Source organism: Pygocentrus nattereri, chromosome 1 (genome assembly GCF_015220715.1).
Source record: "Pygocentrus nattereri isolate fPygNat1 chromosome 1, fPygNat1.pri, whole genome shotgun sequence".
Lineage (NCBI taxonomy): Eukaryota > Metazoa > Chordata > Actinopteri > Characiformes > Serrasalmidae > Pygocentrus > Pygocentrus nattereri.
The window spans coordinates 44,994,031-45,018,497 of record NC_051211.1 but is presented as its reverse complement, the minus strand read 5'-3'; the positions used below and the strand labels follow the sequence as shown (position 1 = coordinate 45,018,497).

The window sequence follows — 24,467 nt, the reverse complement described above, 5'->3', positions numbered from 1 at the left end:
TAAAATAGGATATGCATGAAGAACACAATAATATTACAATAACTTTGTCAATTACTGTATTTTCATAGTTCAAAAATGTCCTGCTACGTACTATTCCAGAAGTGCTCCTCACAAAAAGTCTGTGCATGCCACTAAGTGAGGGTATCTGGTGATTCTATAATGCTGTGGGGGGCATTTTGCAGGGATGCTTGAATCCACTTGTCCCCACAAAGAGACGAGTCACTGCAAGTCAATACTAAGCTAATCACCTTTATCCTATGAAGAAACATTTAAATCCTGATGGCAGTGGTCTCCACCAGGATGACAATGCTCCCATACACAAGGCATTAGGGGCCACTAAATGGCTTGATGAGTGTGAAAATGATGATAATTCTTCTTACCTGAGCAGAAAACTCCAGCATCATTAGAGTGATTACATGCTTGTTTACCCCAAAGTGCTGAGTGGCATTTTTTCAATGTAGACTCTGACCCACTACAGTCTACGTCAACCATCCAAATTTGTCCTGATCCTGGTCCAAAGTGAGCATCACTCAGTGCATCACCAGCTTCTCCACAGCCCAGCTCTCTACACACCACTGCAGCATCTCTCATATCCCAGCCATCATCACACACTGTTCCCCACTGTCCTCTATGAAGAACCTCCACTCTCCCAGCACAGCGACTGCCACCATCCACCAACCTCACACTGCCTATATATGAAAGAGAAATGAGTGATATGAAAACAGGCAGAGAGATACATAAAGTTGCTATATTAATGCAGAATCAATGAGATGCATACAGAAAATGAAACCCCTAAATAAATTTCAGTTTCAAATGTGGGGTGAATTGGAGGAATACAAGCGCAAGTATGAAAGATATATTTCTTACCAGCACACACCAGACCCACATCATTATCATGGGAGCAGTTGTGTTTGAGTGAAGATGATGTTGGACAGAAGAAAATCTGAGATTCGTTGCCTCTACACTGAAGCTCCTCTGACCACACCTTACCCTCCCCTCTGCCAAAAGCACCTGCTCCCAGCACCTCCACAGGAAGCCCACAGCCCAGCTCTCGACACACAACCTCTGCATCCTGCTGGTCAAAGTCAGCATCACACACTGTGGACCAGGTCTCTCCATGAAGCACTTCCACTCTCCCAGAGCAGTGAGAACCACCAACCAGCCTGACTCCTGAAATGTTATGAGAGAACAGAGTACTAATAGTTTCAAGATGGAGAAAGTGGTAATCAAGATGTATTTTAATTAAAATGCACAAAAAAATTCATAATATTTGTTTAAATATATACTGTGTTTTCCAAAAAGTATGACCACTGTAGGAACCACAAAACATCTTTCTGATTATGTCTGGATTCCAGCCTTGGACCCCCAACAACCAGGTGACCATGGTTTCCCCAGGGATAAGGAGGACATGGAAACCTTCCTATGGGCAAGACCAGACTTCCTTTAAAAGCACTCTAAAAGGGGGTCTTTTCTCTTAAGTGTGTAAGTTTTATACAGAACATGGCATGTTTTGTCTCGATTTAAAAGCCAGAGACATTGGAATGATCTTCAAAGTTGTGGGACACATCAGTTGTATGATATGGGCATAATGTAGATTTTTTGTCCAGTATTACAAAGTGGAGGCCGGGCCCAGCAGGGCCAAAGTAACTGAACCCAAGGACAAATTTTTCAGTGATAATATAAATTTCTCTCCACTTCTCTTCCAATAGTAGAATAATGGCAAGTCTCAATCTATAAACTATGAAGAATTTAATTTGGTGTAAATTCCAGATATATAGGTTTGTCATTGTTGTTTATGATTTTACATTTACAAGGTGTTATTTTTTCCTATTCTTGGTTTTCTCTTAGGCAGCTTAATGATACTGCATATTTGATTTTATCTATCTCTCTTCAGTTCCTCAGATTACCTTGCTTCAGCTTGTTTATATCACTGTATACACTGTTCTCTTTTTCTACACTCTTTCCTTTCTCTTTCTCTATCTTTCATTTAAGCATTTTTACATATTTAAACTCTTTGTACCCTTGTGTTCATATGTTGTATTATAGAATTTCTAACAGCTAAGACAGAACTCAAGTTTTCTTTAGATAACAAGACAATTATTAATTATTAACTAATTATTAACTATTATTAATTAATTATATAATATTAACAATATATCATTGTTATGAATGTTATCTCTGAGTTGACTATCAAGTACACCTCATTTAGAGACTATTTTGCCCTGTTGGATTAGTTATCGTCTTATGAGAAATGATTAATACCTTATAACACAATTAAAAAGTTATGAAAATACAGGAGCATACCTGAACAGACGACTCCAGCATCTTTAGAATGATCACAGTTATGTTTACCCCATCCTGGTGATTTACAGTTCTTCAGTGTGGACTCTGATCCACTACAGGCCACATTATTCATCCAGATTAAGCCTGATCCTGATCCAAAGTGAGCATCACTCAGTGCATCTACAGCCTCTCCACAGCGCAGCTCTCTACACACCACTGCAGCATCTCTCATATCCCAGCCATCGTCACACACTGTTCCCCACTGTCCTCTATGAAGAACCTCCACTCTCCCAGTGCAGCGACGGCCACCATCCACCAACCTCACACTTTCTGTACAACAGAGGGATAGAAAGAAATAACTTTGTTGCTCATGTTTGTTGTGATCTGTAAATGTCTAGTATTTCGCATTAAGAGCAGACTACACCCACAGTAAGTGGGGAACCCGCACTGCCAATGACAAACCAGTGTCAGCTGACTGCAGTTAAGGGCAAGACAGAAGAGAGAAAGGGAACTCTTTGCTCCTTCCCCTGTTGAGTCAGTGCCACTGTGGTTTAATGAGAGTGTGGCTCAGCGGCCACACCACTAAACATCAGCACTGGAAGCTAGTCCAAGCTTGGCGAGAAAGTCTAAACAACTTCATACACAATCAAGCAAGTTCATCTGGCTAACTGACATCATAAGCATTAGTTTAGAGAATAAAGACAAATCTGAGTGGGTTCATCTGTGTTTCATTTTGGAGCCGTTAGCTTAAACTACTTTCGCAGGTTAACAGTAACTTTGCAAGAATGCAAAACAACCAGACAACCAAGAGTGGGTTTCCATAGTATCGCTCCAAAAAAGAACACTGCCAGTAGGTGCAAGTTTCAGTCCAGCCCTGAATATCTGGAACACTAAACACCTAAACATATAGAGCAGGAAAATTCCAGGAGCAGTGTTGGCAACACTGAATTATACATATCTGTATCAAGTGTTTCATTTGTTCACCAATAATATTTCAACCATTCCTAAATGTTAACATGAGACTTTAGTTAATGGCTAAGTGATAGTTAAATTAATTAATTAAAGAACCATCTAATATTTGTCCTATTTTTTGTGAATTATTTAGTAACATTGATTCAAATGTTATGATATATTAAGGGCGGCACGGTGGCGTGGTGGGTAGCGCTGTCGCCTCACAGCAAGGAGGGCCTGGGTTCGGTTCCCCGACCAGGCGTGGGTTGCCTCTGGGTTCACCAGTTTCCCCCCGCAGTCCAAAGACATGCAGTCAGGTCGATTGGACATGCTACATTGCCCCTAGGTGTGAGTGTGTGAGTGACTGTCTGTGTCTGTCTGTCTGCCCTGCAATGGACTGGTGGCCTGTCCAGGTTGTGTCCTGCCTTCCACCCAGGGACTGCTGGGATGGGCTCCAAAACCTCTTTCCTGACCTGCCAGACTCTGAGTTCCCTGACTTGCTGCCAGTGCACCAGAGAGCACCAGTGAAGTAGCCATGAGTCCTATTACTCTGGGGCACTAGGTGAATCATCCCGCCGAAGGGGGATGATGACGACAACAAACCTATACACAGTCTGGAACAGTAGTTGATTGTGTTTATCGAGCACAAAAAAGTCCGCTTTTATAGGCCTCCATCTCATTGTCATGTCAAACCATTTCTAGTCTTTACATTTTTAAAATATTCTTCTATTAGGCCTCTGTCAATTTATGTGTTCATAACTCTTGACAAATGGTGAATAAAACTAAAATAGCTAAATGTCAGAATTGTTTATTAATTAGCCTTCTTCATCATCATCATCATCACCATAATCATTAACCGCTTAGTCCAGATAGGGTTGTGTTTATTATTAATAATAATAATAATAATAATAATAATAATAATAATAATAATAATAATAATAATAATAATAATAATAACAACAATAACAATAAACAACTTAGTCAGTGAGACTTGGGCTGAGTCTAAAAAGTACCCAAAGTAATACATGACATAAATGCAGGGATTCGGATGAAATTCTGAAAGAATGAATGAGATTATAGGCATGCTTGGTTAAGAACAGATTTGCCCCTTCAGAAGAGAAAATAAGGAGGGTAGCATCTTACCCTGGGGGCTTCTTCCCTCTAATTAACTTAGGGAGTTAAATGTAATGTTTAACCACAGAGGAAAAATACAATTAAGACCTTTAGTTTCGATTCTGAGAGCTCACAAGTAGATTCAGTGCTCACCAGCACACACCACACCCACATCGCTGTCATGGGAGCAGTTGTGTTTGAGTGAAGATGATGTTGAACAGAAGTGAATCTGAGACTCGTTGCCTCTACACTGAAGCTCCTCTGACCACACCTGACCCTCCCCTCTGCCAAAAGCAGCTGCTCCCATCACCTCCACAGGAAGCCCACAGCCCAGCTCTCGACACACAACCTCTGCATCCTGCTGGTCAAAGTCAGTATCACACACTGTGGACCAGGTCTCTCCATGAAGCACCTCCACTCTCCCAGAGCAGCGAGAACCACCAACCAGCCTGACTTCTAAAATGAGAAAAACAGAGAACACAAAACATTCTTTTATTACTGATATGAATGTGTTAATTTACACTTTTTCATAGATTTCATAGATTTCTTTTATTAAAGGTAGGCCATACAATACCCCTCCACCCCATAGTTACTGCAAGTAATGGTATGACATATATAATGGTTTAGCACAGACTTAGATGTGGGTTTAAAAAAAATAACAGACCTTTCAATGCAATACATTAACTTACACCACAAGATATTGTGTAGACTCCTGTCTATCCCTCCATCTGAGGCTGAGACTAACATTCATTAAAGCTACAGTAACACTGTCTGTGTAGTAGATGATGCTAAATATAGGAATTAAGGTACCCTTAACTCTAGCCGACCTGAGCAGCTGTAATATATTTTTCCACACTTCTCTTATTCATAAAGCAGTTGCAGGAGACATAACTGACAAAATAGTGGACACAGTACTGAGTCTGAAACATATCAAGCACTGCACAGAATCAAATCCCAAGTGTTTGTCATTAGTTTGTACTATACTTTCTACACTTCTATTACACAGAATTCATGTCACATACTTATCAAATGTGATAAATGAGAGTATCAAATGTGAAAAAATTTAATATTTAGATAAAGAAAAGGAAACATGGACTTATATGCTGTTCTTAGCAGTAACACACATTTCAAAGTGTGGATGCTTTTGAAAAATAATGGATTTGAGAGTTAAATAAATCACCAATCACATCACACTTGGCAGTGGCAGATGAGCTGCATGCACAGATTAATCATCGACAGGACATTAGGAACTGTTATCTGGGGTTCCTTAAGACGTGGCTGGAGCCTTGGAGCCAGGTTGTGCCATCACTCTGAAGAATTTTTCCATCTACTGACAGGACAGAATGAAAGACTCTGGGAAGAGGAGGGGATGCATACCATGTGAGTGAGTATATAGAGAGACTGTGTGTTTCTGCTTGTGTGCATGCGTGCTACACTAAAAGGATGCTGGAGCAATGTGGCTGCCACTTTGCATTGGTTTTTCATTGGTTTTGTGTTGTTTGTGTGTATGTTTTAATGTTCCCCTGCTGGCTGAGAAGTTCGCCAGAATAACCACAGAGATAGTGACCAAGAGTGGTTTTCCAACAGTTGCTCAGAGGCTTCTTAGGTTGGCGGTTTGGGTGATCCAACATTATAACTAGGATGCAGCCTGGACTGGCCGCTTCGGGCCAGCTACCTCGACCATGCCACATTGCAGCTACATGAATAAAACTGGATGACTAGATTACGTCACTGTTGCACATTTGCTTGCCACAGTCAACTGTAAACAAACTTATTTGTTCAAATTATACAGAAGGTTGTTTATAATAAAGACCATAGCATCTTTAACAGCAGCTCTGAAAAATGCTTTTAGGTAGAAGCTAATAAGTAGGACCAAACAACCAAGTTTGTAACCAAAGGTATTATGTATACAACAATCAGATGATACCAAATAACAAATAAACATCTGCCAAATGCAAATGAAAACACATTTGTCAGATAGATTTGCTTTAACCACATTTGTGAGGTAGATAAGCTAGAAATGCCTTTATTTCATCTCGTATAGACTATTGTAATGCTCTTGTCTCATCGCTGAGTATGCTTGCTCTTGATCGCTTGCAGGCTATTCAGAATGCTGCTGCAAGAATACTTATAAGGTCAAATAGAAGGTCCCACATAACCCCCTTACTAAAATGTCTTCATTGGCTTCCTGTTGCATATAGGATCCAGTTTAAAATTCTTACTCTCACTTACAGAGCACTGCATTTACTTCACCCACATTTATCAGCTCGCTCTCTCAGGTCTAATAATCTAAGATTATTGTCTGTGCCACATACTCACTTAAAGACTCGTGGTGATTGAACATTTGAGGCTATAGCATCTAGATTATGGAATGCTCTGCCTGCTCTTTTAAGGTCTGCCGGTGCTATTGATTCTTTTAAAAAAGGGCTAAAGATTTATCTTTTTAAACAGGCATTTAGGTAATTGGTCTGTAGTAGGTTTCTATCCTATGTCTATTTGTTTTTTGTGTTTGTCCTTTGTTTATCACTGTGTTTTTGTTTTTGTAAAGCACTTTGTAACCTCTGTGAAAAGTGCTGTATAAATAAATTTTACTTTGTTACTTACTTACTAGATTACTTCACTCATTAAAACTAACACACACTACAGAAAACCACCTAGACTAATGCTAATCTCGATGGAAACAGCAGGGCTGCCAACTTCATTTTTGTTTGAGATTTTAGCAGCCTTGTCCCACTAAAGAAGTCTATGCAAACGGTTTGTTTTAAGCATGAAGGAGCACAGCATGACTATGAATGGTTATTCAACATGGCACCTTCTTTCTTCTTCTTCTTCTTTCGGCTGCTCCCTTTAGGGGTCACCACAGCGGATCATCTGCCTCCATCTTGCCCTATCCATTGCCTCCTCTACTTTCACACCAACCATCTGCATGTCCACCTTCACTACATCCATAAACCTTCTCTGAGGTCTACCTCTTCTCCTTCTACCCAGCAGCTCCATCTCCAACATTCTTTGCCCGATATATCCACTATTCCTCCTCAACACATGTCCAAACCATCTCAACATGGCCTCTCTGGCTTTATCTTCAAACTGCTCCACCTTCACTGTCCCTCTGATCTGCTCATTTCTAATCTTGTCCAGCCTTGTCACTCCCAACGAAAATGTCAGCATCTTCATCTCCGCCACCTCCAGCTCAGCCTCCTGTCTTTTAGACAGAGCCACAGTCTCCAAACCATACATCATAGCAGGACGCACTACTGTCTTGTAAACCTTCCCTTTCACTCTTGCTGCTATCCTTCTGTCACACATCAGCCCTGACATCCGTCTCCACCCACTCCATCCTGCCTGCACCCTCTTCTTCACCTCTTTTCTACACTGTCCATTGCTCTGGATGGTTGACCCAAGATATTTGAAGTTATTCAACATGGCACCATTATGTGTCCATCCATCCATCCATCATCTTCCGCTTCTCCGGGGTTCCGTTCGCGGGGGCAGCATCCTGAGCAATGAAGCCCAGACCTCCCTTTCCCCAGCCACTTCCACTAGCACCCTGGGAGGGATTCCGAGGCGCTCCCAGGCCAGCTGGGCGATATAGTCACGCCAGCGTGTCCTGGGTCTTCCCCGGGGTCTCCTCCCCGGTGGACTTGCCTGTGACACCTCCCAAGGGAGGCGTCCAGGAGGCATCCTAACAAGATGCCCGAACCACCTCAACTGGCTCCTCTTGACGTGAAGATGCAGCGGCTCTACTCCGAGTCCCTCCCGGATGCCCGAACTTCTCACCCTATCTCTAAGGGAGAGTCCAGCCTCCATATCTGGTCAAAGTTCTGACGGAGGTGTGAGTTGAAGATCAATCTGACAGGTTCTTCTGCCAGACGTTCCCAGCAAACCCTCATTATACGTTTGGGTTTGCCTGGTCTGACTGGCATCTTCCCCCACCACCTGATCCAACTCACCACCAGGCGGTGATCAGTTGACAGCTCAGCTCCTCTCTTTACCCGAGTGTCCAGTACACATGGCCGCAAGTCCGCTGACACGACTACAAAGTCAATCATTGAACTGCGGCCTAGGGTGTCCTGGTGCCATGTGCACTTATGGACATCCTTGTGTTCAAACATGGTGTTCGTTATGGACAAACTGTCCATAAACTGTAAATAAGTCCAAAAACTGAACACCACTCGGGTTCAGATCAGAGAGGCCATTCCTCCCAATCACACCCCTCTAGGTCTTACTGTCGTTGCCCACGTGAGCGTTGAAGTCCCCCAGTAGGACAATCGAGTCTCCAGGAGGAGCACTTTCAAGCACCCCTTCCAAGGACCTTCCAACCCGAAGGCGTAGGGAAGCTACCCTCTCGTCCACCGGGGAAAATCCCAACATACAGGCGCCGAGTCGGGCACCATGAGTGAATGCCCGGCCACCAGACGCTCGCTGGCGAGCTCCTCCCCCAGGCCTGGCTCCAGGGTGGGGCCCCGGTAACCCTGATCTGGGCAGGGTACACAAGTCCTGCTTTGTTGTCCTCATAGGGGTGGTTATGGATCACACTTTGTCTGGCCTGTCACCTAGGACCAGTTTGCCATGGGAGACCCTACCAGGAGCTTTTGCTCCAGACAACATAGCTCATAGGGTCCTTCAAGCACACGAACCTCTCCACCACGATAAGGTGGTGATCCATGGAGGACCATTATGTGTAAATGGTCAAATTGTAATCACAAGCATATTAAATTAATTTTGGTCCCATGTGCAAAACAAGAGATACACGTTCTTATTCTTTTTCTTAAGAGCTTTCATGTATTGGTTTTTGGTGAACTGGTGAGCTGGGGTCTCCTACTGCAATTATTCCAATCTTTGAATGACATTTAGCATTATGTTCTATATCTATGAAATCAGCGAAACTGAATACACACGAGAGATGGTGAAAATGGCAGTCCTTGCACCTCAGCACTGTCAAATTCCTCACATAATTGCAATTACGCATCACTGAGCAACCATAGTGGTAACAGTGGACAGAGAGTGCTCAAAGTTATAGTCTCTCTATGATGTAACTATGGTAGTTGCTCAGTGAAGCTTTTGGGAAACGCACCCCAAGTCAATTATTTGCTTTTTCATTTTCTTTCAGCCTTCCGCCCAAAGACTGCTGGGATAGGGTCCAGCACCCCCCGCGACCCTGACGGGGAAGCGGATTAGAAAATCGATGGATGGATGGATGGATTTTTTTTCTTTCAGTTCATTCTCTCATCCATTTGCTGTGTGTTTAGTGAAGGTTTTCCTCTGCTCTATGATTTGATTCCATCACAGGAGTGATTTATTATTCTTCTTTGCTCTCATTGGTTTACCGCTGCTTTAGGTTCCACCCCAGTGATATAAAATGACTGAGAAAAGCGCTGATGACAAGTAGGTGTGTTAGTAATTCATTTACAAAAAAAGTTCACATAGTTCATCAGTTAGGAACATTTTTTTGGAAACACCTGCTAATTAACAAACATTACTAAGATGAAGTTAATTATTAATTAGCTGTGAATCTTTTGGAAAACACCAAATTGGAAAGCACACAATCTTATGACATGCTCCTGTGAATTATTTTCAACTCCACATGAACCGCTAATTCTGAAACTGTCCTTTTTCCATTGTTACTAATGGGAGAACAAGTAATCACTTCTATTTTTTAATTAGTTACAAAGCATAACATTTTATTCATTAAAAATAAAATTATATTAATTCTTGATTTGTTTGTGTATGGACCCACATTGTAGTGTTACCAAGATTTAAATAATGCAGATGCTTGATAATAAAAAAAAGACAAATGAAAAAAGATTAATTAAATTTCAATGTGAGAATTATTGCAGTTTACCTGAACAGATCATTCCAGCACCTTCAGTAGTATCACAGACACGCTGTTGCTCTTGAAAATCTCTGCCTCCACATTGGGTCACTGTAGACTCTGATCCGTTACACACCCTTGCATAGTTCCACATTTTTTCTGGTCCTGGTCCAAAGTGAGCGTCACTCAGTACATCTAAAACCTCTCCACAGCCCAGCTCTCTACACACCACTGCAGCACCTCTTATATCCCAGTAATCATCACACACTGTAAGCCACTGTCCCCTGAACAACATATCGACTCTTCCAGCACAGCGACGGCCACCATCAACAAGCTTTACTATTTCTGTTTATCAGAGAGAGAATGAAAGAAACACAGACAGAAAAAAAACAAATAAATGTAAATACCAGAGGGAGTAAAAGTTGTTTATGGTCACATATGCTCAGCTGCTAGTTTAGTACTACTACAGAGATAATTTACTGCCGAGGAAATATTGATTAATCATTTACAATAATATTATTCTAATCTAAAAAATTACTTGTTTGTAGTTCTTAATACTCTGAGTAGTATTTATTAATATTCTGTGTATTTAAGAGTTTTATTTATTGCTTCTATTTTTCCATTTGTTGACAATTATTGCTTACCAGCTGTGGTGAGTGGGATCATGGACAGAAAAATGAGAGCCACACAGCTGTCCATCTCCCTCTGACCTGCACACAGTCTGTTGAACTCAGCAGCAGAACAAGCTTCACCTCCACTCCCCCAGAGAGACTGAAGAAACTAAGAGAGAGACAGAGAGAGAGACAGGGAGAGAGGGAGAGGGAGAGAGAGAGAGAGAGAGAGAGAGAGAGAGAGAGAGAGGCTCCCCACAGCTGCCAATCACACTCACTATGACCTTATTAGAAAGAGGAGAGGAAATCATCAAACATTTTCAGAGACAAATCAGAGGAGGCGTTTTTTTCTTTCTCCATATTTATCAAAAGAGCGTCAGCGCTGATGAACAGAACTCCACCTCCATCTCTAGAGGAGTGTGTGTGAGGAGAGACGCTCGCAGCAGTGTGGTGAGAAACACATCAACATACAGGAGACTGACTTCAGAGAGAGGAAACACTCCAGTGTAATACAGCATTAATGCTGCACCTGCAGAGAGCTGATCCACACACTGATAACCAGCTCACACACACACACACACACACACACACACACACACAGACACACACACACACACACACACACACATCTAAACACACACTCAAACACACACACACACACACGCACACACAAATAACCTCTCACACACACACACACACACAAATAACCTCTCACACACACACACACAAACAAGTAACCTACTCACATTCACACACACAGACGCACACACTCTTTCTCAAAGACATGCACACTGATACTCTCTCTCACACACACACACTTTCCTCTCTCTCTCTCTCTCTCTCATACACACACACACACACACACAAACAAATAACCTACTCACATTCACACACACAGACACACACACACTCTCTCTCACACACACATACACACTGATAAGCTACTCTTTCACAGACACACCCCCCTCTCTCTCTCACATACGCACACAAAAACTGATAACCTACTCTCTCTCACTGTCTCACACACACACAGACATAGATAACCTACTCACCCACAAATATGCATGTACACATACATTGATACTCACAAACACACACATCCATCCATCCATTTTCCAAGCCGCTTCTCCGTCAGGGTCGCGGCTATCCCAGCAGTCTTCGGGCGAAAGGCACGATACACCCTGGACAGGTCGCCAGTCCATCACAGGGCAGACACACAGACACAGACAGTCACTCACACACTCACACCTAGGGGCAATTTAGCATGTCCAATTGGCCTGACTGCATGTCTTTGGACTGTGGGAGGAAACCGGAGAACCCGGAGGAAACCCACACAGACACGGGGAGAACATGCAAACTCCACACAGAGAGGACCCTGGTCACCCGGCCGGGGAATCGAACCCAGGCCCTCCTCGCTGTGAGGCGACAGTGCTACCCACCGCCCCAAACACACACATACACATGGATTTGTTGTCCTGTATGTTTGATGTATCTGGTGTATTTATTGTATATTCTGTAGGTGTTTCACTGTCCTCCCGTATATCTGCACTGCATGTAGTTCTGTGTAATGTTCTGCTGTTCGTGTTGCACCATGGAACTCAAGAAGTTCCAGTGTATAAGAGTTGAGGAATGACAAAATAAAGATCACTCAATTAGACTCTCCTCTCTCCCTCCTCACCACATCCCAGCTCTCTCTCTCTCTCCTGCTCCTCTACACACACCTGCTGATACGTGGCTTCCTGCTCCTCCACTAAACCAAGAACTTCAAAGGATGAACAGCTTCAGCTGCCAAACAGATTCTTATCAGCTGATCACATATTTACCACATCACATACAGAATTACTGCACAACTGTAAATATGCTGTGATATAAAGCAGCCATCAGCTTTGTCATTATAGTAAATTACATTTTAATGTCAGTGCAGAGGAGAGAGACAGACTTTGGTTTCTCCTGCTGTAAAAAGTGGATTACAGGTATGAGAAGAATCTAGTGGGCACAAAGCAGAGTTTTGTAGGGATGTATCAGCCATTTAAGGTATTTCTGTGGTTTAGGGATGCAGTGGGTAGGCTCTGAGGAATAGCTTTTCAGGAGGTTGTTGATTTTAGCTGGAAAGGACTGTAACACTGAGATGTTATTTGTTATCAGGTGACAGGGGTGAGACGACAGATTCAACACCTGTTCTTCATTAAAAAATAATAATAAATTTAGTGGGGTGGAGTAGCCTATTTATAACTGTCTCAGTAGTAGGTTATGGGTCTTCGATGGCTAAGCACAGTGTGTTTAATGAGGGTCCAATTTCATCTGCAAAAGGCTGAAATGATTTAATGTTTTTTAACCAGGAACAAAAGCAGGAACCCACATGATCAGTTGTTTGAAGATCAAGGTCAGTTGATTAAACCAGTGGAACCATGTGTTGGAATGTAAACCTGAAGCTATGAAAACCTTTGGACTAAGCAATAAAAACAATAAATAAAGACAAGCATGGATCTGAAGTTTGAGTTTCTTTTATTCTCCCATTATTTTATTAACTGAATTGTGATTAAAGGAGACTTTAGTATGGTTTAGCTCTGGAGTGTGGTTTCTCTGTCTGTCCAAACCTGGAATCTTCACAGGACGATACAGTTTAACATCAGCTGCCTAACGATCAATACAAGAATTATCACAACACGCTACATTTCATCGAATTGCACATGTCCACTTATATAAATGTAACACTCATTTAACTGACTGTATTAACAGTGGTGGTAAAAGTACTCAATCCTACACTTATTATACTGTTAAAACATTACTAAAATTCTATGGCCATACAAGTATAGATGAGGTTATTTACTGAATGATTGTATACACACTTTAAAAAGGTGATTCATCAAGCATTCTTTGATAAAGAAATGGTTCCATATAGCCTTGAACCATGAGAACTAAAAGAACCCCTTGCATGATTAAATGGTTCTTTTATAAAAGGGTTCTACATAGCACCCTTTTTGATGCTACACAGAACCTGTTTCAGATTCTATACAGAATCATCTTTTTTAAGATTGTACCTACAGCATAAAATGTTGACTTTTATGCTGTAGGTACACTAAAATGAATTTTAATGTAACTTGGGAAAATTTAAATTATTAAAAAAATCCTAAATTCTTTGCTGTCAGTAATGGCTGCATATATAATGTCAAGAGTACATCAATGTATGATTTAAGCCGTATTTTCTCTCTCAGCGTTTCCATATTGTTCCACTTTAAAAGTTCATCAAAGATCATCAAAGTTGCACAGACACAATACATTCTAACTCTACAGAGAGTAAAACAGAAACAATATTTTAATGACAGTAATCACACAGTGTAGAAGGCAGAGGTGTCACCCACTACACTACACCAACCACTATCTAGCATGACATCATCTCTTTTATGCTACACTTCCAACTTAAAACATTCTGTGTCTCTGCTCTGTAGAGTGATATATGGATATCTGCTCATTTGCTTATTACACCATATCATATACTCACCGGCCACTTTATTATGTATGCCTTGCTAGTAAAAGGTTGGACCCCCTTTTGCCTTCAGAACTTCCTTAATTCTTCGTGGCATACTTTCAACAAGGTGTTAGAAACATTCCTCAGAGATTTTGGTTGTTATTTGAATTACTGTTGCCTATCATCTCTAACCAGTCTGTCCATTCTCCTCTGACCTCTAACAGCAACAAGGCATTTTCGTCCACACAACTGCTGCTCACTGGATGTTAACAAGCAACTAATAATGTGGCAGGTGAGTGTATAAAGGCCCAATTATGGTCCTGGAGTTTCACCACCTTGGATAGTTCAGATCAAACACAACTGGCTCTATTAGTCAAATGCACCTGAAGGCCTTCAATAACTGGATCAACTGTGCTACATTATGGTTAGAGATAAAATCTTCAGGGTGGTCTCCAGGACCTAAATTGGGCACCCCTGAGCTACACAATCAGTACTGAACTGAATAAATATTTTGCAATACTGAATGTACAGTGCTGTGATCATCAAACTTACTTTAATATTTGACAAAAGATAAGTAAAAGTGTTTTTAAATGATATTTCATTTATTGAAGGAAAAATGCTGTCCTACCTGGCCCTGTGTGAAAAAGTAATTGCCACCTTAGCTAGTAAATCAACCAGTTAACCAAATTTAATTGACTATAAGATTCAATTTCACTAGCCACACTCAGGCATGATTACTGCCAGTTGAATCTAAACATCACTTCAATGTGGCAATATTTGGCAATGTGAAGCAGGATAGAAGATCTCAAAAAACAGCAGACAATGTCATGTTCTATAGAAATTCTAATACAGATGCGGAACATTGTTGAAATTTATCAGTCTGGAAAGGTTTACAAAGACAATGCTTTGGCTCTGGGAGTCCAGCAAACCACAGTGAGAGCTTTTACTCACAAATGGAGAAAATTTGTAACAGTGGTGAACCTTTCAAGGAGTGGCTGCCCTACCAAAATTTCACCAAAAGCGCATCAATGACACATCTAAGAGGTCACCAAAGAACCCAGATGAACATCTAAAGAACTGCAGTCATCACTTGCCTCAGTTGAGGTCAATGTACATGATTTCACAATAAGAAAGACACAGGGCAAAAATGGCATCCATGGGAGAGCTGTGAGACACAATCACTGCTGACCAAAAAGAACTCAAAGGCTTGTCTTGTCTCTAGATGACCCCCAAAACTTTTGGGATAATATTCTGCCGACTGACGGATCAAAGGTGGTACTTTGTGGAAGACATCGGTCCCGTTACATCTTGTGTAAAGCTAACACAGCATTAGCTTTACACTATCTATCTATCTATCTATCTATCTATCTATCTATCTATCTATCTATCTATCTATCTATCTATCTATCTATCGAGAGAGAGAGAGAGAGAGAGAGAGAGAGAGAGAGAGAGTATAACGCAAAGTATAAAAAAAATGTGAAAAGACACATTTTGGTAATGTTTAATCTTTGGTTGACTTTCAAAAGGTTTTAACGTGATTTAGTAATTTCAGCAGATGCATTGTTTGGGTCTCTGTCAAATGGTCTATCCCTCTGCCTCAGGAAGCTCTACCACATCATCGTAGTCTAAAAGTGGAAGAAGAAAATAAAATAAATTTTAATTTAAAATACATCTCATAATATCTAATGCAAGAACTATTTTAACTATTTTTGCCCCATATTTGGTGCTGAAGACCTCAGTCTGCCATTGTATTGACAGTTGCTCATTAAGTGACAATCTTCTTAAATACAAGCAACATCATTGAGCTATCAACCTCCAGTATTGTGCAATGTCACATGTCGCCACCTAAATCAAATTTCCATAGACTTACTTGCTGCTTCTCCTAAATCCTGTCCAGGACTGATGACATCATCATAGTTTTCTGGTGTATACACTGCACCAACATACATGGACAAATTTTGATATCAGCGGTTTTGTTTTTGAACTGATGCTGATTCACAGTGTGTCTCAATGCGTTTCCTATTTTTAGAGAAACAAACCTGCTGTAAGGTGTGAATTCTCTCCATTAGGCATGGCATCATCATAGATCTCCACCTTGTTCTCTATCAAAATGTAGAAATAAATGTCAGTATCATTGTCAGTAAGCTTGATATTTTAATGTAAATCATGACAACGTGGAACTGTCTTTGTTCAGCAGTAACAAAAAAGGTAAATTATTAAAGAAGTAGCCTAATTGCTGCAGCAATCTAGATATCCACGTATAGCTTCATTCTGGGAGGGTAAGGGCATCTTTAACACAACATGCTTGGAAGTGAGTTCTAACTGATAAAATGGGTATGTGTAACTTAAACATCCACAACTGGCTATCAATACTTTACCAGTAAAGGGAAAGAAAGACACACGAAAATTCAAACCTATTCAATTTGTTCTAATATATTTGTAAATATGTAAAGGTTCACAAAAAATCTAACAACAAGAACTTTTCTGGGGAACACAAACTAAAACCAAATCTTATTTACCATCACAGAGATGAGGAATTGGCTAATATCAAAGCTCTTGGCTTTCTAAAGCCTTTATTATTCTTAGGTTATAGAAGTATGTAAAGTGCAAACTTTGAGCTCACAAGAAGGCCCAGGCCATGTAAGAGGTTAATCGAAAATGGTACAAAAATGCAACATTTGATGTTTTACCCTATAAACTTAATTTTTTGTAAATATACTTCTTCTTTCGGCTGCTCCCTTTAGGGGTCGCCACAGCGGATCATCTGCCTCCATCTTGCCCTATCCATTGCCTCCTCTACTTTCACACCAACCATCTCCATGTCCACCTTCACTACATCCATAAACCTTCTCTGAGGTCTACCTCTTCTCCTTCTACCCGGCAGCTACATCTCCAACATTCTTTGCCCAATATATCCACTATTCCTCCTCAACACATGTCCAAACCATCTCAACCTGGCCTCTCTGGCTTTATCTCCAAACTGCTCCACCTTCACTGTCCCTCTGATCTGCTCATTTCTAATCTTGTCCAGCTTTGTCACTCCCAACGAAAATCTCAGCATCTTCATCTCCGCCACCTCCAGCTCAGCCTCCTGTCTTTTAGACAGAGCCACAGTCTCCAAACCATACATCATAGCAGGACGCACTACTGTCTTGTAAACCTTCCCTTTCACTCTTGCTGCTATCCTTCTGTCACAACCTTGAACAACTGTACTACTCATAATTCATTATAACCAAAACAATCTATTTATTTGTACTAGTTCTCTGCTGCTGAAGAAAGAATCTGTTGTCCTTTTGGTATGTTTATTTCAAAATAGGTGTTGGGTGCATTCTGGTCATTTACTTCTTTTAGGTTGGCATCACAACTAACAAAACACGACTTCCTTAGCTTTTCTAATTTTGCTCAGTATGACTTGAAAAGGGTAACCCACCTAAGCAGGACTGGAGTGAAAGCATTAGGGAGCAACCTTCTTTTTGCTCTTTGCCACCCTCACTGTTTCACACCCTTACTATGAAGTGATGTTACACTAGAGACTCTATGAGGTTAAACTAATTGGCTTGTCAGCAAGTTAGTTAATGTTAGTTAGCCTAGCCTCTTTTCTTTACCTCACGCAAACCCAAATTAACTAAAGTTAGCTAGATAGAGTTAAGCAACCAAATCAAAAAAGATATCCAGCTGTACTGACCATGATTTGCCACCAAATCCATAGTGTAAGTGGTTGTATTCACAGTGTTTTAATAAGGTAGTGTTATCATGTCTATTTTAGTGACCTTTTAGCCAAAATCCTGTCTTCAGCTCAGCTACCGGATACTTTGTAGTACATAAACAGAGCCCCTCCCCCAGCTCTGATATGACTGGCTTACAATGTATGAGGTCAGATATGATTGGCTGAATGTGATGTTTATCAATCTCTGTTAGTAAAGCAGAGGCAGTGCTGCATTAGAGCAACACCAGCAGCAGCTCCTCTCCCTGCTATTACAGAATATTGTGAATGAGAGTAAACTATAGATGATAGGGACTAGTGATGTACATTTACTAGGGGTGGAGGAGGGGGGAGCTAAAATTACATTTAAGGGCGGTGAAAGACTGTTAAATAATTATGGAAGGATAAAGAAAATAACAAGTATATTTGAAATTCTTACCAGCACACACCAGTCCCACGTCATTGTCATGAGAGCAGTTGTGTTTGAGTGAAGATGTTGGACAGAAGTGAATCTGAGATTCGTTGCCTCTACACTGAAGCTCCTCTGACCACATCTGACCCTCCCCTCTGCCAAAAGCAGCTCCTCCCAGCACCTCCACAGGAAGCCCACAGCCCAGCTCTCGATACACAACCTCTGCATCCTGCTGGTCAAAGTCAGCATCACACACTGTGGACCAGGTCTCTCCATGAAGAACCTCCACTCTCCACCAGAGCCACCAACCAGCCTGACTTCTAACATCAGGAAAAAAGAGCACATGAAATGCACAATTATTACGGATATCATTCATTTACTGATGTCTTCGTTTACTTTCATGGGAGATTACAACCCCTCAGATGATTATAACTAGATCATGCACCTTTTCAATAATTCATTTTGATAATAAATATTTGACAAAGGTATTGGTTTTACTTTGGTTGGTATTGGTATTGGTTTACATATATATATATATATATATATATATATATATATATATATATAAGAAATGCAATAATGACTACATGGAATATATTACTAATACATTAGAGATTAAATGAATATTGATTTAAATATTTTTTTGGCCCTTCCATCTGGGTTCTAAAATGCTTGTGCCCAGAGCAGGAAACAGGAATATACGCTCTCTAAGTTCATAAGTTAACTTAGCTTAAGAGTTCCTGTAAGCAAGGATGTTCTGATATGTTTAGCACAGATTTAGATTTTTTTAAGACAGTTTAATATCTTTTTCCTAAATTATCTCATTCACACAGCAATTTCAAGATGCATGAGTGGCAAAATAGCTGTTTTTATTTTGAGGAAATACATATTTTTGCTCTTTGTTTCATTTCTAATATGCAGTGTTCACATCACATATTTTGAGAGTTTCAAGACTGTGATGGGAATCAGTGTCATATTTAGATAAAGGATAAATTGTGAGCTTTTATGTTGTTCTAAGTGGTAACAACTAAAACTCTGTATGATTTTAATAATTCATATATTTCATAGTTGAAATATAACTTAACTGCTTAACTTATGTCTCTATTCCATTGCTCAGCAGAAGACCACTTGGGTAACACAGCATTTCTGTCAGGAAAATCAGCAGAACACAAATCTATGATTGTCTTCTGCTTTGCTGGTTTTCTAAATAGGAAAGCTGGGAACACTTTTATGAAAATTCCTTGCAGTATGTATTGAAATACTATTAGCAGCTATTTTTTTCATTATTTCTCAACTGATACTTACTAAAGATTTTGTTTGGAGGCAGAATTTTTACATTTATGTCCCTGGTGATGATATGAAATGCTCATATTTTAGGTATGATCTGTTTGTGAGCTTGTGAAAGCTGTGTTCAGTTTAACACACTTTCATAAGCTCACAAACAGCTTTAAAATCTAAAATAAAAAGAATAAAATATCTAATTTACACTCCAGTGTAATACAGCATTAATGCTGCACCTGCAGAGAGCTGATCCACACACTAATAACCAGCTCACACACACACACACACACACACACACACACACACACACGTACATGCGGAGTGTCATTATTAGTTAAAGAAGTTCAGTCCAAACTGCTGTTTATCGCTGTTGTTGGGTGAAAACTTCGTATCTCCAAAATCGTAACTTTACAGAAGAAGAAAGAATCTGCTTTACTCTTAATGTGAGTCAGTGGAATCAGAGATTTTCCCAAGCCATTTGGCATCTTTTCTTTTATTTCATTCATCAAGAAATTTACACACAATGTAAAGGGTAACAGGTGTTTTCAAATTATGTCAAAAACCGAAAAATGTAAAAAAGGAGATATTAGGTTTTCTTCAGACAGCAGCAATATTCATTTGTAATATAACATAAAAACTCCAGCAGCACTGCTGTGTCTGATCCACTCAGACCAGCGCAACACACACTAACACACCACCACAATGTCAGTGTTACTGCAGTGCCAAGAATGATCCACCACCCAATTAGCACCTGCTCTGTTAGGATCCATGGGGGTCCTGACGACTGAAGAACAGGGTAAAAGGGGGCTAACAAAGCATGCAGAGAAACCGATGGACTACAAAGTGCACCTATATAGTAAGAGTAGCTGATAAAATGGACAATGAGTGTAGAAACAAGGAGGTGGTCATAATGTTATGGCTGATCAGTGTATATATGGATATATATATGCTATGAAATTCTCAATTTCTGTATATTTAATATTTATGTACTTGTGTATAAGGATACATAAAGATAAATACAGACCACTCAACTTGACTCTCTTCTCTACCCCCCTCTCCCTCTTCACCACATCCCTAGCTCTCTCTCTCTCTCCTGCTCCTCTACACACACCTGCTGATCCACAGCTTCCTGCTCCTCCACTAAACCAAGAACTTCAAAGGATGAACAGCTTCAGCTGCCAAACAGATTCTTATCAGCTGATCACATATTTACCACATCACATACAGAATTACCACAGTGATATAAATATGCTGTTATATAGGCCTTTAGCTTCATGTTATTACAGTACAGTGTATCACACTGTTGATGCAGAGGAGAGAGAAGGACCATTAAAGCAGATTAAAGGAAGAAGGAGACTCTAGTGGAGGGCAGAACACAGTTTTATAGGTATGTCTGAGTCAACTAAGGCAGGGCTTCTCATATCTGGCTCTGGAGGCCCACTGCCCTGCATATATTAATGCTTTTCCTCATTTAACGTAGCCACTTTAAGTCTATAATGAGCTGTAAAAGAGCTGATCAGTTGGATCTGGTGTGTTGGGTGCAGGGTAAACACTAAATGTGCAGGCCAGTACGCCTCCAGGACCAGAGCTGAGAAACACTGATTTAAGGCATTACTGTGGTTTGGGGATGCAGTGGATGCGCTCTGGGGGATGTATTTTAGGAGGTTGTTGATTTTTGGGAATTCTGAGTGGAAATGAACTCAAAGATTGTCAAAATGACTTCATCAGTGAGATGCAGTTTGTTATCAGGTGGCAGTGATGAGACGACAGATTCAACACCAGTTCTTTACAGATGGATTGACAGTCAGTCTGGAGTTTTACATTTGATCATTGTTATGCAGGGGTACACAGAGAGGGGCAGCCTATTAATAGAGAGTAGTGGGTTTTGGGTCTTGGATGGTTAAGCACAGCATCTTCAATGTGGAGCGTCCAATCTTACCTGCAAAAGGTTGATGTGGTTGAACATTTTATTTAAGACAAAGCAGGAGTGTTTGCTTGGTCGTCCAGTTTCTGGTGGAGTTTAAATGTGTCAGTGTTTCTTCCATTTCTGGATTATGGTCTTTATAAATTGCTACTGGTATGACAAAATGCTTTGATATCTTTTTATATCCATCTCCAGCTCTATGAATTGTAACAAACTGCTTGCTCCTGAATACCGACTTACCTGAAAATTGAAGCTGCAAGTCTAATGTAACGCAGCTGAGGCCACTCGTCAAGCATGACGTACACCGGGGCAGTTAAAGAGTTAAAAAATTTGTAAATGCTTTCTTTGCTATCAATAACTGTTTAATCAGTAATATAAAGAGCTTGTCAGTGTAGAATTTCAGCTGTATTTCCTCTCAAAGCCTCCATCTTTTTCCAGTTTAAAACAATTTATTAAAAACTAGTTTTTCTAACTTTTTTATATAGAGATAAAAAAAAAAAAGACAAACATTTATGACAAAAATCACACTTTATTATCAGAGTTGCTATAATGTTCTGCATATTACACCACTGTTTGTGACAGTCATGGTGAAGAAGAGGACTCCACCCTGGCATATTTACTTTGTAGAACACTTTCTAGTTTGGAATCACATTTACTGTTTAATTAAAAATCACTAACTCTGTTCAGCCATAATAAATTTAATCTTTTAACACAATTCAGTCTCAGCAATGACCATATGATGTATTAATTTAGAATGAAAATCATTTTCAATAATTAAATTATATATTTAGTTTAAAAAATGTCTTAACATTTTAAGCCTTTTATGACAGCTGACATAAACTTATGTGAACGGTTATAAAATCTTATTCCAGTAAGCTGCAGTTCTCATAAAGTAACAGGTTTTTGTTGACATCAGGTGTCACAACACGTTCTAGGGTGAAATCACAGCATGTTAAACAAACTGACTTTGTAGCTCAGTGTATTTGTGGTAAGTTACACGCTTCACAAGTGAGGCTGCTTGCAAAACAAAAGTGAGCACTGCTCCAAAGATGCTTTGACACCGTGTGAACACTGAATGAAAATCTATTCTATTATGTTTATATCTGAGGGTTTTGACACTGATGCTCTGTAATGACAGAGTTCTGTATATTTTCTCTGCCCTTTATAAGTAAAGTGAGCTTCTCTGTGCTGATATAAGATGTTATGATTAGTAATTGTGGAAATCTAGCATGAGTTATGTACATTTTATCCTGTTTGGCTCTTAAGTAAATGAGCAGTTTGTGATCTAGTTTTTTTTCATTCTGTCACTTAAACTGCAGCTTCATGGAGTCACATCTTTCCTTTCTCTCCTGATGGTGGTGCTATAAGACGTTACTTTTCCATACACAATATTCAATAATCAATAAAGAATCTACCTTGATGTAGAACAGTTTCGGCCCATTTTGTGTCATTTCTGGCAACAAAATGGGTTTGAAATTTTCACAGGATTAAAATGTCCAGTGTATTATTTTATTTTGCATGTGAAGTGGACACTATTACAAACAGGACATAAACTGTAAAATGGACACAATCCTACTAAAAAGTCAGCTGTCATAACATCTGTCATTTCACAAAAGCATCATGTCAATTTGACAGTGAATCTGACAAAAGCAGCCTTAATGCCAGCAACTGCTTATTAGAATAAGCCTTTCTAAATGTGTATATAAGTTTATATGAGCTGTCTTGAAAAGCGTGTGATTGTCATGTATCCTTATAAACATGATCTACAGCAAAATATCAGCTTTTATTTTCATTTCACATCAATGATTGAACTGTTAATCAGGCAAAATATACTCTGAAGCAACGATGGGGGAAGGAGGAGTGCTGAGTGGGATCCAGCACCTCCAGATTTCAGGAGAAAAAAAAACAACAACAAAAGACCACTTTAAAATATTCTGTGGCCATAAAATATAAGCAAGCAAAGAAAAATAATATGGTATTAAATCTTTAAATTTCCAGCTAACAATTATCCTACTCCCATGGATTTTTTCTAAAATTGTAATAATCTCTCTAGATGTTGACATGTAGTTTGACTACGGCTGCAACACAAACTGCTTTACTCCTCTAATCAGCAGTCTGACTGGTCAGTGCTCAGCTCATTTGCTGAGACAGCAGGTCAGCTGTGATTGCTGTGCTGGTTATAGGAGTACTGTATCATGTATGTAGGCTGTATCATGTCATTCCCCCAGAAAATTCTAATGAATAAGAAAAAAAAACCACTATTGATGATGACATCATGATATTTATCACTTATGTGCTGCTAAAATGATCAGCATCTCCAACCTAAAACACCTTCATCTGTCTCTGCTCTTTACAGTGAAACATGAAGAGCTGTTCATTTACTTATTACTCTATATAATCAGGACTGAACTGAATAAACATTTGCATAATACAGAATTTGTAGCCTCACTGATGAGCAGCTACAAAGAGCAGCAAAGCAAATGAATAAAGCAAGAAATGAAATGTAAATAACATTCACAGGCCATGAAATTAAAGCTAATGTGTGTATTTAAGCAGTTTTTCTTTGAAGTTTTTAAATTTCATTTTTTTTTGAAAAAGAAAGCAAAGTGGCTTAGAATGCAATTAGTTAAATAGAACATTTTGCTCTTCCTGAGTAAAAAAATAGCACAGTCACAAGAATACAAACATCTTCAAGAAGAATATAAAATAATTTGTTGTTGTTCAAACTTTGGCTGATTTTAAGAAGCTCGAATGTCATTTCCTGAGTAGACGCATTATTTGGGTCTCTGTCAGATGATTTGTGCCTCTTTCTCAGACACCTCCACATCATCATAGCCTGAAAGTAAACGTTCTTCAGTAAGTGACAAACATCTTAAACACAGGCATATCACTCCATATATGCATCACT

General features: G+C 39.9%; 1 protein-coding gene and 2 long non-coding RNA genes across 3 annotated transcripts in view; all 3 read right to left on the bottom strand.

The window, feature by feature from the left end:
• Window positions 1-1,119: 1,119 nt before the first annotated feature.
• On the bottom strand, window positions 1,120-4,625 carry LOC119263792. Its single transcript, XR_005130523.1, has 3 exons — window positions 4,501-4,625; window positions 2,305-2,613; window positions 1,120-1,170 (listed from the first exon to the last, which is right to left on the bottom strand). It is a non-coding gene; the product is annotated as an uncharacterized LOC119263792 (long non-coding RNA).
• An 11,172-nt stretch (window positions 4,626-15,797) lies between these two features.
• Window positions 15,798-16,343, bottom strand: LOC119263795. The gene is made up of 3 exons (XR_005130525.1): window positions 16,279-16,343; window positions 16,110-16,172; window positions 15,798-15,864 (listed from the first exon to the last, which is right to left on the bottom strand). It is a non-coding gene; the product is annotated as an uncharacterized LOC119263795 (long non-coding RNA).
• A 6,980-nt stretch (window positions 16,344-23,323) lies between these two features.
• LOC119263263 (deleted in malignant brain tumors 1 protein-like) overlaps window positions 23,324-24,467 on the bottom strand; it is a 29,985-nt gene continuing 28,841 nt past the window's right edge. The window contains exon 26 of the mRNA XM_037538077.1: window positions 23,324-24,395. Coding sequence (XP_037393974.1) covers window positions 24,349-24,395 — 47 coding nt within the window. The 3' untranslated portion in view covers window positions 23,324-24,348. The remainder of the gene's footprint in view (window positions 24,396-24,467) is intronic.